The 17500-nt window shown below is 34.9% G+C and overlaps 1 protein-coding gene across 1 annotated transcript in view; it reads left to right on the top strand.

Annotated features, from left to right (window-relative positions):
• The first annotated feature begins 1032 nt into the window (after positions 1-1032).
• LOC115430730 (rho GTPase-activating protein 24-like) overlaps positions 1033-17500 on the top strand; it is a 28109-nt gene continuing 11641 nt past the window's right edge. Inside the window, exons 1-2 of the mRNA XM_030150914.1 lie at positions 1033-1151; positions 12321-12528. Of these exons, the coding sequence (XP_030006774.1) occupies positions 1040-1151; positions 12321-12528 (320 nt within the window). The 5' untranslated portion in view covers positions 1033-1039. The remainder of the gene's footprint in view (positions 1152-12320; positions 12529-17500) is intronic.

Raw genomic sequence — 17500 nt, 5'->3', positions numbered from 1 at the left:
TACAAGTTTGGGCTTTTTAAATGAAGTTATTGCCTGTGTTGGAAACATCATGCAACAGTTTGTTCAGATGCATTTTTTTTATTTCTATGGAATGTCCTTTTGCGATGGAATTTTTTTTAATATATAAACCTGTGAGACTCTTGTTGGGTCTTGGTAGGTTAAATTTATGAGCTCACAGATCAGTCCAGATTCTAAAACTTAGATGATACTTTTTTTGTTGCATTGCTTTGGTCTCCAGAGGCTGCCCTCGTGTGTTTCGTACACTATTGCCTTTAGAACCCTTTGGAACGTCAGCTAAAACCGTGGCTCCATAAGTGTGGACGTCATACATGAAAGGGTTCATGTAGTTTTCCACAGAAGTTTCAAATACCCCCTGGGCTTCTTCCAAGTGCCCCTGGTTATACGCGTACCCCCATATGAGAAGGCCTGTTTTCATGGATCCCGTTTCGTGTGTGGACGTCCGTATCAGCACACGGAGCGTTGGAACCCCCCCGCAGCAGAAGCAGCAGACCTGCAGCCAAACACATGCATGCACACTCTGCCTAAGCTGCTCCACACACGCCCTTCCATGTGACCCGGGAAAACATTCCTAGACTCATGACCAGAAGGTCTGGAAGGATGACCTGCTTTCTCCACTTCTTCCTCTTCCAGCCCCTGTGCTCTCACTGATGGGGACGTTCATGCTTTCCTTTCTGCAGCGGAGTTCACTTGATCTTCATTTCACTCTCATCCGTGTAAAAGCTGGAAAACTGAGATGCAGCTTTGAGCATTTCTGGGGGAATTTGTGTGTGTTTACCATCTTGTGTTATTTGGGTTTCAGTAAAGATCCAAGTGGAAAAGTCCCTCCAGTGTTTGACCCAGAGGAGAAAGAAAAGAGTCCAGTGTTATCTGCTCAGCTGCTCCTGTTCCATCAGAAGAGGATTCAAAGACATGGACGTGAAGACACTTGAACTGCCCTGCCATCATCAAACCCACGCTTCCTCTTTGTTTTCGCTCTGATTACTCGTATTCTGTGGAGACTGAGGCCGACTTTTGGAAAATGTTCCCATTCAGACACTTTTTTTTCAGCCCCACTGGTGTGTTATCGTATCACAAATTTATTAATAGACGTTTCTTCCGGAAGCTTACGACTTGTGTCAGTTTCAAAAGGGGTGAGTAAGCTGTTGTTTATCACTGTCAGGCAGTGTTTGTGCAAGTTATTTCCAAACTTTAATACATTACAGATAGGGACGTTCCAATTACCGGTATAACGATAAACTGCGGTAAAATCACAGATGGTTAGTATTACCATTTAAATTCTAATTCTCATGATAACCTTGTTTGATAACCGCACTTTTAGGGGAAAAAACCCGAGGTAAAGATCTGCTTTTATGTCAAATATTTGAGTATAGTTTGAATTTAGTACAACATATACATTATACATTTTTCAAATCAGATTTTTTTTTTGTGTGTGTGTGTGTTTTCTGTCCTTTTGTGTTTTTATAGTAGGTTAAAGTGAAAAAATAACAGACAGATGATATAGATGAAGTTGTGCTGAAAAAACAGATCCCAAACATGTGTATAGTAAACATTTGTTTCTATAGTATATAAAGGCCAAATCAAAAGGACTGAAAAACAGACAGAACAGACTCAGACCACTAAGGGTTAAAATTGGAATGTTTCTGACACAGAAGGGACAGTGGGACTGTTATTTGTTATTTAGGTTGTTATTGTGTTATTATTTGTTGTTTGTTTGTTTTTTCCAAAATCCAACTTGGTTAAATTCTTTCAATGTGTGTATCAGTACTTTTGGAACATTTTGAGCACAGTTTCAACAATACCATGATAATAATGATAACTGTGATAGTTTTGGTCACAATAACTGTGATTTTCATCTGGTTCCATCCCCAATTACAGATTAGTTGTTACTGTTATTTAACCCATAAAGACCCAGTGCTACTTTTGTGGAAGTTACCAAATGAATTTTTCTTTCTATTTATACCTTTATTAAGCAATTTATCACTATTTATTACAATGTTATCCACTGCATTTTGCATTTTTCACTGTAAATAATGTATTTTGCTGTATTTAATTACATTTACCTTTATACATTTGGCAGATGCTTTTTTCCAAAGCGACTTACGGGGGAAAAACTAAAAATTAAAGAAAAATACAAGAATAGATTAAAAACATAAAACAGCTGTACAATTAAAATAGTGAAATAAAAAATAAATAAATAAAAATTATCAATAATTATTAATTTAGATGTTCATTACAACTCAGAATAAATTCAAAGGTTATTATATCAAAACAGAGAAAAATGAAGAAAAAGTGACTTAAGATATCATGAACTGAACATAACCCCAGTGTGTCCATCCACTGTCATTGATCCAACTGCATGGGTTTGACTGGGGAATCAATGCTGTAGAAGATGATGGTGTTTCCATGATAACTACGGAGCCTCTGAACGTCCAAATGGGTCATATCTGATGACCATGAAAAGATGAAGAACTGTATTTGACACTAATTATTTACATGGATTGATAGGATTAGTGGAGGCATTATTTTGCTAAAATTAATTTGTTTCTGATCATGTAATAGTTTGCTATATTATGTTGCAAATAAACGTTAATTTCAGAGGACATTTAGTCTATATAATGTCTGTTATTGTGGACATTTAGTCTATATAATATCTATTATTGTGGACATTTAGTCTATATAATGTCTATTATTGTGGACATTTAGTCTATATAATGTCTCTTATTGTGGACATTTAGTCTATATAATGTCTATTATTGTGGACATTTAGTCTATATAATGTCTATTACTGTGGACATTTAGTCTATATAATGTCTATTATTGTGGACATTCAGTCTATATAATGTCTATTATAGTGGACATTTAGTCTGTATAATGTCTATTATTGTGGACATTTAGTCTATATAATGTCTATTATTGTGGACATTTAGTCTATATAATGTCTATTACTGTGGACATTTAGTCTATATAATGTCTATTATTGTGGACATTTAGTCTATATAATGTCTATTATTGTGGACATTTAGTCTATATAATGTCTATTATTGTGGACATTTAGTCTGTATAATGTCTGTTATTGTGGACATTCAGTCTATATAATGTCTATTATAGTGGACATTTAGTCTATATAATGTCTATTATTGTGGACATTTAGTCTATATAATGTCTATTATTGTGGACATTTAGTCTATATAATGTCTATTACTGTGGACATTCAGTCTATATAATGTCTATTATAGTGGACATTTAGTCTGTATAATGTCTATTATTGTGGACATTTAGTCTGTATAATGTCTATTATTGTGGACATTTAGTCTATATAATGTCTATTATTGTGGACATTTAGTCTATATAATGTCTATTATTGTGGACATTTAGTCTATATAATGTCTATTATTGTGGACATTTAGTCTGTATAATGTCTGTTATTGTGGACATTCAGTCTATATAATGTCTATTATAGTGGACATTTAGTCTATATAATGTCTATTATTGTGGACATTTAGTCTATATAATGTCTATTATTGTGGACATTTAGTCTATATAATGTCTATTACTGTGGACATTCAGTCTATATAATGTCTATTATAGTGGACATTTAGTCTGTATAATGTCTATTATTGTGGACATTTAGTCTGTATAATGTCTATTATTGTGGACATTTAGTCTATATAATGTCTATTATTGTGGACATTTAGTCTATATAATGTCTGTTATTGTGGACATTTAGTCTATATAATGTCTATTACTGTGGACATTTAGTCTATATAATGTCTCTTATTGTGGACATTTAGTCTATATAATGTCTATTATTGTGGACATTTAGTCTATATAATGTCTATTACTGTGGACATTTAGTCTATATAATGTCTATTATTGTGGACATTTATTCTGTATAATGTCTATTATTGTGGACATTTAGTCTATATAATGTCTATTATTGTGGACATTTAGTCTGTATAATGTCTGTTATTGTGGACATTCAGTCTATATAATGTCTATTACTGTGGACATTCAGTCTATATAATGTCTATTATAGTGGACATTTAGTCTGTATAATGTCTATTATTGTGGACATTTAGTCTATATAATGTCTATTATTGTGGACATTTAGTCTATATAATGTCTATTACTGTGGACATTCAGTCTATATAATGTCTATTATAGTGGACATTTAGTCTGTATAATGTCTATTATTGTGGACATTTAGTCTATATAATGTCTATTATTGTGGACATTCAGTCTATATAATGTCTATTACTGTGGACATTCAGTCTATATAATGTCTATTATAGTGGACATTTAGTCTATATAACGTCTATTATTGTGGACATTTAGTCTATATAATGTCTATTATTGTGGACATTTAGTCTATATAATGTCTCTTATTGTGGACATTTAGTCTATATAATGTCTATTATTGTGGACATTTAGTCTACATAATGTCTATTACTGTGGACATTCAGTCTATATAATGTCTATTATAGTGGACATTTAGTCTGTATAATGTCTCTTATTGTGGACATTTAGTCTATATAATGTCTATTATTGTGGACATTTAGTCTATATAATGTCTATTACTGTGGACATTTAGTCTATATAATGTCTATTATTGTGGACATTTAGTCTGTATAATGTCTATTATTGTGGACATTTAGTCTATATAATGTCTATTATTGTGGACATTTAGTCTGTATAATGTCTGTTATTGTGGACATTTAGTCTATATAATGTCTATTATTGTGGACATTTAGTCTATATAATGTCTATTACTGTGGACATTCAGTCTATATAATGTCTATTATAGTGGACATTTAGTCTGTATAATGTCTATTATTGTGGACATTTAGTCTATATAATGTCTATTATTGTGGACATTTAGTCTATATAATGTCTATTATAGTGGACATTTAGTCTGTATAATGTCTATTATTGTGGACATTTAGTCTATATAATGTCTATTATTGTGGACATTTAGTCTATATAATGTCTATTACTGTGGACATTCAGTCTATATAATGTCTATTATAGTGGACATTTAGTCTGTATAATGTCTATTATTGTGGACATTTAGTCTGTATAATGTCTATTATTGTGGACATTTAGTCTATATAATGTCTATTATTGTGGACATTTAGTCTATATAATGTCTGTTATTGTGGACATTTAGTCTATATAATGTCTATTACTGTGGACATTTAGTCTATATAATGTCTCTTATTGTGGACATTTAGTCTATATAATGTCTATTATTGTGGACATTTAGTCTATATAATGTCTATTACTGTGGACATTTAGTCTATATAATGTCTATTATTGTGGACATTTATTCTGTATAATGTCTATTATTGTGGACATTTAGTCTATATAATGTCTATTATTGTGGACATTTAGTCTGTATAATGTCTGTTATTGTGGACATTCAGTCTATATAATGTCTATTACTGTGGACATTCAGTCTATATAATGTCTATTATAGTGGACATTTAGTCTGTATAATGTCTATTATTGTGGACATTTAGTCTATATAATGTCTATTATTGTGGACATTTAGTCTATATAATGTCTATTACTGTGGACATTCAGTCTATATAATGTCTATTATAGTGGACATTTAGTCTGTATAATGTCTATTATTGTGGACATTTAGTCTATATAATGTCTATTATTGTGGACATTCAGTCTATATAATGTCTATTACTGTGGACATTCAGTCTATATAATGTCTATTATAGTGGACATTTAGTCTATATAACGTCTATTATTGTGGACATTTAGTCTATATAATGTCTATTATTGTGGACATTTAGTCTATATAATGTCTCTTATTGTGGACATTTAGTCTATATAATGTCTATTATTGTGGACATTTAGTCTATATAATGTCTATTACTGTGGACATTTAGTCTATATAATGTCTATTATTGTGGACATTTAGTCTGTATAATGTCTATTATTGTGGACATTTAGTCTATATAATGTCTATTATTGTGGACATTTAGTCTGTATAATGTCTGTTATTGTGGACATTCAGTCTATATAATGTCTATTACTGTGGACATTCAGTCTATATAATGTCTATTATAGTGGACATTTAGTCTGTATAATGTCTATTATTGTGGACATTTAGTCTATATAATGTCTATTATTGTGGACATTTAGTCTATATAATGTCTATTACTGTGGACATTCAGTCTATATAATGTCTATTATAGTGGACATTCAGTCTATATAATGTCTATTACTGTGGACATTCAGTCTATATAATGTCTATTATAGTGGACATTCAGTCTATATAACGTCTATTATTGTGGACATTTAGTCTATATAATGTCTATTATTGTGGACATTTAGTCTATATAATGTCTCTTATTGTGGACATTTAGTCTATATAATGTCTATTATTGTGGACATTTAGTCTATATAATGTCTATTACTGTGGACATTCAGTCTATATAATGTCTATTATTGTGGACATTTAGTCTGTATAATGTCTATTATTGTGGACATTTAGTCTGTATAATGTCTATTATTGTGGACATTTAGTCTATATAATGTCTATTATTGTGGACATTTAGTCTATATAATGTCTGTTATTGTGGACATTTAGTCTATATAATGTCTATTACTGTGGACATTTAGTCTATATAATGTCTATTATTGTGGATATTTAGTCTATATAATGTCTATTATTGTGGATATTCAGTCTATATAATGTCTATTACTGTGGACATTTAGTCTATATAATGTCTATTATAGTGGACATTCAGTCTATATAATGTCTCTTATTGTGGACATTTAGTCTATATAATGTCTATTATTGTGGACATTTAGTCTATATAATGTCTGTTATTGTGGACATTTAGTCTATATAATGTCTATTACTGTGGACATTTAGTCTATATAATGTCTATTATTGTGGATATTTAGTCTATATAATGTCTATTATTGTGGATATTCAGTCTATATAATGTCTATTACTGTGGACATTTAGTCTATATAATGTCTATTATAGTGGACATTCAGTCTATATAATGTCTATTATTGTGGACATTTAGTCTATATAATTTATATTATTGTGGACATTTAGTCTATATAATGTCTATTACTGTGGACATTCAGTCTATATAATGTCTATTATAGTGGACATTTAGTCTGTATAATGTCTATTATTGTGGACATTTAGTCTATATAATGTCTATTATTGTGGACATTCAGTCTATATAATGTCTATTACTGTGGACATTCAGTCTATATAATGTCTATTATAGTGGACATTTAGTCTATATAACGTCTATTATTGTGGACATTTAGTCTATATAATGTCTATTATTGTGGACATTTAGTCTATATAATGTCTCTTATTGTGGACATTTAGTCTATATAATGTCTATTATTGTGGACATTTAGTCTGTATAATGTCTATTATTGTGGACATTTAGTCTATATAATGTCTATTATTGTGGACATTTAGTCTATATAATGTCTGTTATTGTGGACATTTAGTCTATATAATGTCTATTACTGTGGACATTTAGTCTATATAATGTCTATTATTGTGGATATTTAGTCTATATAATGTCTATTATAGTGGATATTCAGTCTATATAATGTCTATTACTGTGGACATTTAGTCTATATAATGTGTATTATTGTGGATATTTAGTCTATATAATGTCTATTATAGTGGATATTCAGTCTATATAATGTCTATTACTGTGGACATTTAGTCTATATAATGTGTATTATTGTGGACATTTAGTCTATATAATGTCTATTATAGTGGACATTCAGTCTATATAATGTCTATTACTGTGGACATTTAGTCTGTATAATGTCTATTATTGTGGACATTTAGTCTATATAATGTGTATTATTGTGGACATTTAGTCTATATAATGTCTATTATTGTGGACATTTAGTCTGTATAATGTGTATTACTGTGGACATTTAGTCTATATAATGTCTATTATTGTGGACATTTAGTCTATATAATGTCTCTTATTGTGGACATTTAGTCTGTATAATGTCTCTTATAGTGGATATTCAGTCTATATAATGTGTATTACTGTGGACATTTAGTCTATATAATGTCTATTATTGTGGACAGAGGCAGTAAATTCAGGTGTAGATTAAAGCTCAGGATCTGTCCAGTCAGTCCAGATGGGATTTACAAGGAGGACAATGAATACTGAACAAACTAGAACTGAAACTATGAATGATGAAAGAGCTGCAGCATCTGAAACTGACCACAGTGAACATGTGACCCAAACAGAACCACAGTGCTGCAGTTTCAGCTTCAGTTTGTCTGCTATGGATTAGGATTGTCTCTGTCAACTCACCATAGATTTTTTCTTAGTAAGTTTTGTTTTTTTTATCAATTACTTGAAACTTCATGCGACCCCTTTTTGAATTCCAGGCGACCCCACGTCAGGTCCCGACCCCAAGGTTGAAAAATACTCCACTACTGTGTTGCAGCAAAAAGTAATCTGGTAGTGCAGGGCTGTCAAACTCCTGTTAGTTCAGTCCCACATTCAGCTAAATCTGATCTGCAGTGGACCCAAGCAGTCAAATAAGAACAAAAGAATATAGAAATAAGGTCAACTCCACACATTTCTCTTTCTTTTACAGTGAAAAAAGTAAAATTACATTATGAAAATGTTTCCATCTACAAGCTATCCTTTCAAACAATGTGAATAACATGAACAAACTGAAAAAATCAGTGTAATTTGAACACTATTCTGCTTTCGTTAATCATTTCCACATGTACATTAGAACGTACAGATCACAGTGGATCTACAGATACACAAAACATTTAGTAACAGGTGGAATATTATTAAAATTGCATTTCAGGTTGTTCATATTTGTTCAGATTATTCAGACTTTTTGTAAAATTATACTTTGTTTTAGTGTAAAAACATGAAAACATTTACAAAGAGAAAAATGTGGAGTTGTCATTATTTCTAGGTTATTATGAGACTGAACTGGTCTGAATGTGGAACCTGAACTGAAAGGACTGTTCATGTCTTCAGTGTAATTTTTGCATTTCACAGATTCCTGCCCAGGGCCGGACTGGACCCTTTGGTGGGCTGGATTTGGCCCCCGGGACGCATGTTTGACACCTGTGTGTTAGTGTAGTGCATTACTTTTGTAATGTGTTACTCCCAACGCTGCTGTCAGGTCTCATGGCAGATGCATAGCAGCGTTACTTTGTGTTAATAAAACATTCACATGGACGCTTTTGGAAGCTATTGATCGCTTTGTTAAAGGCTGTCAAAGTCCTGAAAAGCCCGGTAAGCTCCGCCTCCGCCTCTTTGGCCGTGCCACAGCTCGTCGTACCACGTGTCCACATGTGTGTGAGTTGCTTGTGTCTGTGTCTGGAGAGCGGAAAAGCATGCAGATGTAAATCTGTCAGGAAGGCTGCCTTAATCCCCTCTGGTGTTGCATCTGCATGAGACGGCTGCAAATGGAAGTCTGTCTGTTTTTTTTAGCCTCTGACAAAAGGTGAGAGGTGCTCAGCAGGAAGTTAGAGATTTAATCATCAGACGGTTTGTGGGTGTACATGTTTTTGTGTCTGCCGACCTTAAGAGAACTGAGGGGGGGGGCTTTTTTCAGTTGATTCAACCACTGTCTTTGATTTCTCTTCAGCTTTAAATGGTTCACTGGTGTCTTTAGTCAGTCTTTGCATTAATACCCCTTTCACTTTCAGCAGTGAAAATCACATAGGATTTTATATCACAGTATTCAGTTATCACATTTAAATGACTTTTTCTCAGTCATACTTTTAATATTTTAACTGCAAATTTTCTGTCCACAATAAAAGATGATTACATCTAGGAAGTGTTACTCTCAGTTAGAGTTCTTTATTTTTCCTTTTGCCACTTTGTTTTTTTTTTAAATACAAGTGTTTTGTGCTTAACCCTTTATAATTCACTCATAGAAATACTCTGAAATTCCAAATTTCAATCTTATAGTGTGTTGTTGGAGGACCTAACAGGACTTTATTACTTTTGTGAAAATTTTCAAAATGTTTTATTGTTATGTAGAATATCAAGGTTAATGAAGTTACCATATTTGGTTCCTTACCCCCTGTAGAAGCCAATATTGTAATAACAGGCGATACCATACTAACAGCCAATAATGTAATAAATTTGCCGTTTTTAAAATGTAATAAGCCAATAACGTAATATCTGGCCAACTACGTAATAAAAGTCTTGAACTGATAACATAATAACTTCTGGTCAATAATGTTATAACTTATTGGCCGGTTATTACGTTATTGTCCTGGTAAAAAAAATAGTTCTTTGCAAATGTAATAACTGAGCCAATAACGTAATAAGTTATAACATTATTGGCCAAAAGCTATTATGTTATCGGTTCAGGACTTGTATTATATTATTGGCCAGATATTATGTTATTGACTTATTACATTTAAAAAATAGCAAATTTATTAGGTTATCGGCCTTTATTACATTATCGTTTGTTATTATGTTATCGGTTGTTATTACATTATTGGCTTCTACACCCCCCCCCCCCCTTCAAAAAAAAAGAAAAAATCTAAGAGGTATAGGTTGTATAAATAAAACATATGAAAACACATGTAAGATGAAAGGAACATGTATTGTCGAATGTGGAACCTGAACTAAAATGATTGTTAATATCTTCAGTGTAACTTTTGAATTTCATAAACTCATCCCATGGGCTGGGTTAGTAGTCTGGGCTGCCATCTGTCTGTGTCAATAAGAAATCCATCTGAAATTATGAGGCTTGAATCCAAATATGAAGGCGGGAGTAACAGGTGCAGAGTAAACCAATCACAGATAAGACGGATGTGACGCTTTTGTCACAGAAATGTAAGAATACAGGCTGTAATCCGTCATTCAGTCCTTGTTTTTGAATCAAACAACCGACAACCGTTCGAAACAGATTTGTGGACTTGGAACTGACTTTGACTCGCGACAAAAAGAAGTCAGTACGCCCCCAAGACTTGTGATTGGTCTGGTATAAAATAGATTGGGCATATTTCACAGCGAATGGAGCAGTTCCAGATCATTTATTGAACAGACTAAGAAAACCGGATAGCTGAACAGGCTACCGGACCGGACCCTTTAGGCCCACGGGCCGTATGTTTGGCGCACGTGCACTGTGGTTACAAATGGGTTTGACGTAAAAAACCTGTAAACTATGAATAAATGTTTAACCCTATCATGCCGAACGTATCATATTTGATACATGACTTTTGAAGCCCTCTGCATGATCAGTATGATATTTTTTTTCTTGAAAAGCCTCATGTATACAATTAGATACATGCAATACACAGATAATCCACCAGGGGGAGGAAGTCATTCACTAGAGGCCTTTCCAGTGACACTATAAGACTGTCAGTAGGGCTGTAAGACAATATCGGTTCTGCAATATATCGTGATATTTCATTTCAAAATACTGTATCGATATCAAAAAGTACTGTATGGATATTTGTAGGTATTTATTCAAGTGCAGATATGGTGGAGGTTCATTTTTGTTTTTGTTTTTTTCTTTTTTGTTCATATTTTATTTATTCTTATTTAACACTCTATTCAATAATGTTCATTCCTTTGTTGGGATTGAACTCAAATCCTGTTCTGATGTTAGTTGTGAACTAATAGAATCTGAACATTTGAACAGGATCTGAAACTGGAATGTCTGGAAAACAGAATTTCAGTTTGAACACAGTTGGAACATTTGGTGATAGAACATTAGATCCTGTTGGGATCAAATACAAATGTGTTTAGGATTTGGGCAGATTTCTGATGGAATTCAATTTTTCAAGGAAATAATTTTTAAAAAAGAAACAAACAAAAAATTGCCTTTTTAACAGTATCATGATATATCATGATATATCGTATTGTGATCCTAGTGTTGTGATTTGTATCGTATAGCCACATTCTTGTCGATACACAGCCCAAATTGTCAGAAATGTGTCAGTTTTGAAAAGGAATTACCAATTTTTTAGACATGTTTATGTTATTTTATGTTTTTGTTTGTTCAGAAATAATAATATTTGAGCATTGAGACCTGATGTATCAAATATGATACAAAACTGAAAATCACACATGGAAATTGATATTTGAAAAAAAAAAAAAAAAAAAGTTGTTGGTCATTCAGAAGGCCCAATACAGGCTCCAGTTTCAAAGAACTGGAATTTTCTGTCAATGGTTTAAAGGTTCAGGCTTTACAAGGTTAAATGTGAACCCAGAGTACCACCCAGTGCCAGTGGGTAACATTACTGATGCAGTCTCTGATCATGAGTCCTTGTCTTTTAGGGATCTTTGGTCAGAAGCTGGAGGAGACGGTGCGGTATGAACGGCGCTTTGGGAACAAGCTGGCCCCGATGCTGGTGGAGCAGTGCGTGGATTTCATTCGGCAGCGGGGCCTTCGGGAGGAGGGTCTGTTCAGGCTGCCGGGACAGGCCAACCTGGTCAAAGAGCTGCAGGACGCCTTCGACTGCGGAGAAAAACCCTCTTTTGACTGGTAAGGACAGACTGGAGTGCACCAGCTGCTTGGATTTCCTCAGTGCATGTTAATGTGTAGCTGATATGTTTGGATGGTGGACTGGTGCTGCTCTGGTCTGGAACAAATCCTAATGCAAGATAAAAGGATAACAGCGGTGCTGCACATGAAGTAGAGTAGCATCGTAGCAAACAACACAACACACAATGGACCGTACGATGCATTTAAGTTATTCACTCCTGTGGTGAAATTTAAAAAAAAAAAAAAAGTGCCTTAAGCTTAAAATTATTCAGAAATATTGAATTGAGATGGCAGATATGTTTGTTGTTGTTGACTCTTTTTATTATTCTGGTGTGAATGCTCGATGCTGTCCACATTTGAGTTGATGTAAGTGTGTCTTAGGTGAAAAGGATGGCAACAAAATAAGCTTTTGCTTCTAGCCTGTTCCTGTATATTTTGTTTTTTATGTTTATTACGGACTTGTCCAGGGTGTACCCTGCCTTCGCCCCTATGTAGCTGGGATGGGCTCCGAGCGACCCCCGTGACCCTAGTGAGGATAAAGAGGGTTCAGAAAATGAATGAATGTTTATTACGATTAATGAACTAAGTAAAATAATTGATGTACAACCAAAATAAATTCATTCATTCAGTAAACCCTAAAATATGTAAAATTGTTGAATACAGAGCATCTCAAACACCCATTCATGAATTTTCTGAACTGTTTATTCCTTGTGAGGGTCATGAGGGGGCCTGAGCGAACATTTCAAACACAGTTGTGTATTAGTGTTTTAGATTTGACATAGTTTTCAGCTCTGTATAGATAAAGCTGTTTGCATTGATATTTTCCTGCCTAATGCAGGGGGGTCAGACTCCTTTTAGTTCAGGTTCCACACTCAGTCCAGTAGGATCTGTGGTGGGTGCGACCAGACAAATACTAACACAAGCATATAGAAATAATGCCAACTCCAGACTTTTCTCTGTGCTTTAGATCAGTGCTCCCCAACCTTCTTTGTTCTACGGACCGGTTTCATGCATGAACATTTTCCGCGGACCGGGTAGAGGTGCGGGGGTTCCAAGAACAAAACCCTTTGTCAGTTCAGAGCATGTGATCTGAAACACTTCCACTGTAGATCAGACAGTTCCACTGATTCTGCAGGAGAACATCAACTCACCCTAATGCAGAACCAGTGGAACCCTGGACTGGTTTAACTGGAACTAGATGGTCCCATCTGGGGCTGATGGGGACACACAGTCCAGGTGGGTTCTGTAGATCCAGTCCACTACTGGAACTGTCATCCAGAAAACCCAGACACACAAAGATATGAGGTTGGAAACAGAAGGACTGTCAGGGCTTTTGTGGTGATCTCCTCATATTCTGCTGTGACTGGAATCCAGAATGCACAGAGGTTTGAATTTGTCTCAAACATGGATGGATGTGTGGCAGCAGTTTGGAGGAGCTGGTGTCACCTGTTGGATGAACCTGGAACTGAGGCAGGAATCCTCATATTTCCTTCTAAATGCAGCTTTCTGTTTGCAGGCAGTCTGTGACCCTTCTGCAGACCCATCATTTCCTCGTTTCTTCCTGAAAAAGTTCTCCAGTGAGTTTAGTTTTTGGCTCATTTCTTTAGCTTGTGTTTCTACTGATTCATGAAACGGCACCAGAGTCAACAGCGGCTGGGAGGCGAGGGCGGGAACGGTCGCTTTTCAAAATGAAACCTCCGTAAGACTAATGGAAAAAAATTGCTTTAATTTTAACCACAATTTTTTTTTCTTTGCGGCCCGGTACCAAATGATCCACGGACCGGTGGTTGGGGACCACTGTTTTAGAGTGAAAAAGGTAAAATTACTGTATGAAAATTAGGGATGTCCCGATCCGATTTACAGATCTGTATCGACTACCGATCTGGCTTTTTTTGGAAGATCGGATCGGATCAGATCGGATTTAGTCATGAGATTGGGCCGATCTGCACAACAGCTGGAGGCTCAGAGGGGCTAGTCAAGCGTCTAAGTTTAATTTTCACTCTGCGTGGACTCATTCTGAGGTCCGGTTCTGATGCCTGGGTCTGTTTGTTTTTAACCTGTGGGGCTTTCGTCGAATTATTTGACCCGACCCGACCCGCAAATAAACTGACATTCTTTTGACCCGCCCCAACCCGACCCGCGAGTAACCTGCTTCAAATCACTAATGCACGGCACCGAACGCAGCCCCATATAACACCTGGACGGACCTGTCCATAGACACACTACAGCTGTGGGACACAGAAGGGTCGAATTTGTCCACAGTCTGAATGTGGAAAGAGCAAAAATTAAACTAAAGTTATTAAGAGTCAGAGGTGTCATAGCTGTTTTAGTTCAGGTTCCACATTCAGCCCAACTGTGATCTCCAGTCAAATAATAGCATAATAACCTCTAAATGACTCCAAATTTAAATCAGAATTTCACTGTAAAAAGTCCATATCAGATCAGTATTGGATCGGTATCGGCAAAACTAATCCCAAAAGAACTGGATCAAATCGGAAGCTAAAAAATCCAGATCGGGACATGACTAATGAAAATGTTTATATTTACAAACTATCTTTAAAACATGTGGATAACGAACAAAAATTAACCACCTGACTTTTCTTAAATGAAAAAGATGTGACCTTTCCCACAAAATCTGTCATTAACTGAACATAACCCCAGTGTGTCCATCCACTGTCACTGATCCACCTGCATGGGTTTGACTGATTTATCAATGATGTAGAAGATGATGGTGTTTCCATGGTAACTACAGAGCCTCTGAACGTCCAAATGGGTCATATCTGATGACCATGAGAACTGCATTTGACACCAGTTATTGACATGTATTGATAAGATTAGTGGATCAACAGGTATTAAACAGTTTAGATCAGCAGATGGTTTTGGTCGACAGTGGATGTTTGGGTCTTTATGAGTTAATCTGAAAACAACAAACAAATAGATTTCTTGTGGGTGTGGTCAGATCATTGAAAGCTGCAGTCTTTAAAAAAAAAAAAGAAAAAATGAAAAAATGTTCATATATAGGGCTGTGTATCAGCAAAAATCTAGTGATATGATACAAATCACAATACTAAGATCACAATACAATATATCATGATACTGTTAAAAAGACAATTTTTTTGTTTCTTTTTGTAAATGATTATTTCCTTGAAGAACTGAATTCCAACAGAAATCTGCACAAATACTAAACACATTTGTATTTGATCCCAACAGGATCTAATGTTCTATCACCAAATGTTCCAACTGTGTTCAAACTGAAATTCTGTTTTACAGACATTCCAGTTTCAGATCCTGTTCAAATGTTCACATTCTATTAGTTCACAACTAACATCAGAACAGGATTTGAGTTCAATCCAAACAAAGGAACCAACATTATTGAATAAAAGAGTGTGAAATAAAAATAAATAAGATATACACAAAAAAGAAAAATGAACCTCCACAATATCTGCATTTGAATAAATACCTCAAAATATCCATACAGTACTTTTTAATACCAGTACAGTATTGTGAAATGAAATATTGTGATATATTGCAGAACAGATCTTTTCTTCCAGCCCTGGTCATATACTGTGTAAAGTGTTCACTCTGTACATGTTGTCACTTCCTTTATCGACAGACGGTTGTGTTTGTGACAACCTTTGTCCATAAATCAGAATGACAGACATACATGTGTGGTGGGATCTGCAATCATATGTCATCTGCCCCCCCCCCTTCACCATCCCTTCTTATATTCATTAATAAGCTCCGACAGGTTTGTCAGCATCTGTACATCAACATCACAGCTTTTCCAGAAACCCAGGACACAGGATCAGGTTTCCTGCTGCCATCATGTCACATGCACACTGTGTAGTGCACCTGCAGCCCCTCAGGTCATGGTGAGCATTACATCTAAACCACAGGTGTCAAACATGCGGTCCAGGGCCCAAATCCAGCCCACCAAAGGGTCCAGTCCAGCCCCTGGGATGAATTCATGAAATACAAAAATTACACTGAATATATTAACCATTTTAGTTCAGGTTCTGCAAACAGACCAATTTAATCTCCAGTGTGTCGGATCGGTCAAATACTGTCATAAAAACCTATAAATACTCACAACTCCAAATTTTGTCTTTGTAAATATAAACATTTTCATGCCATTGTACTGTATTTACATTAAAACAAACTAACATTTCACAAAAACACAAATAACCTCAACAAATATGAACATTTTTAAATGTCTGAAGTGTCATTTTAACAGTATTCTACCTGTTATTAAATGTTTTGAGTATTTGTGGATCCGCTGTGATCTGTAAATTGTAATTTACGTGTGAAAATGATAAAGTGAGAAATTTCAGTTTGTTCATGTTCTTCACATTGTTTTAAAGGATACTTGGTAAATGTAAACAATTTCATTGCATAATTTTACTTTTTTTGCTCCAAACATAGAGGAAAGTTTAGAGTTGACATGTTTTATCTATTATTCTGCTCTTCTTGGACTGGTTGGGCCCACTGCAGATCACATTTGGCTGAATGTGGAACTGAACTAACATGAGTTTGACAGCCCTGACCTAAACCATACGACGCTGAGCTGTTGTATATTTGACGTTACCTATTAGATATTTATGGCCTTATACAGGGTGTATAAAAAAAACTATACATGTTGAAAATGACCCCCAGTTCCGCATTTGATAATTTTTGGAATGTTCTTTTCTGGTGGTCTGTAGGGGGTTGGTGGATGTTTGTCCACATTTACAGACCCAGATTTACATGCATGAGTGAACAGGGGACAAGTAATCCAAGTTCAAACTGGTTTGAGTGAAGTAGCGGTAGGATTTAAATCCAATCAAAGGTCATGGGAGGGGCCAATGGGAGGGGCCAATGGGAGGGGCCAGTGGGCGTCCATCTGGTTTTCCACCAAATTACCAGGTTACAGCATGAACACTTTGGCCGCCATGACAGTTTCATTTGTTTACCCGTGGCAGCTGTTCCTGCCTTT

The sequence above is a fragment of the Sphaeramia orbicularis genome, chromosome 12 (genome assembly GCF_902148855.1).
Source record: "Sphaeramia orbicularis chromosome 12, fSphaOr1.1, whole genome shotgun sequence".
In the NCBI taxonomy this organism is placed as follows: Eukaryota; Metazoa; Chordata; class Actinopteri; order Kurtiformes; family Apogonidae; genus Sphaeramia; species Sphaeramia orbicularis.
Note: the sequence above shows the minus strand (reverse complement) of the source record. Positions and strands in the feature narration are given on the sequence as shown.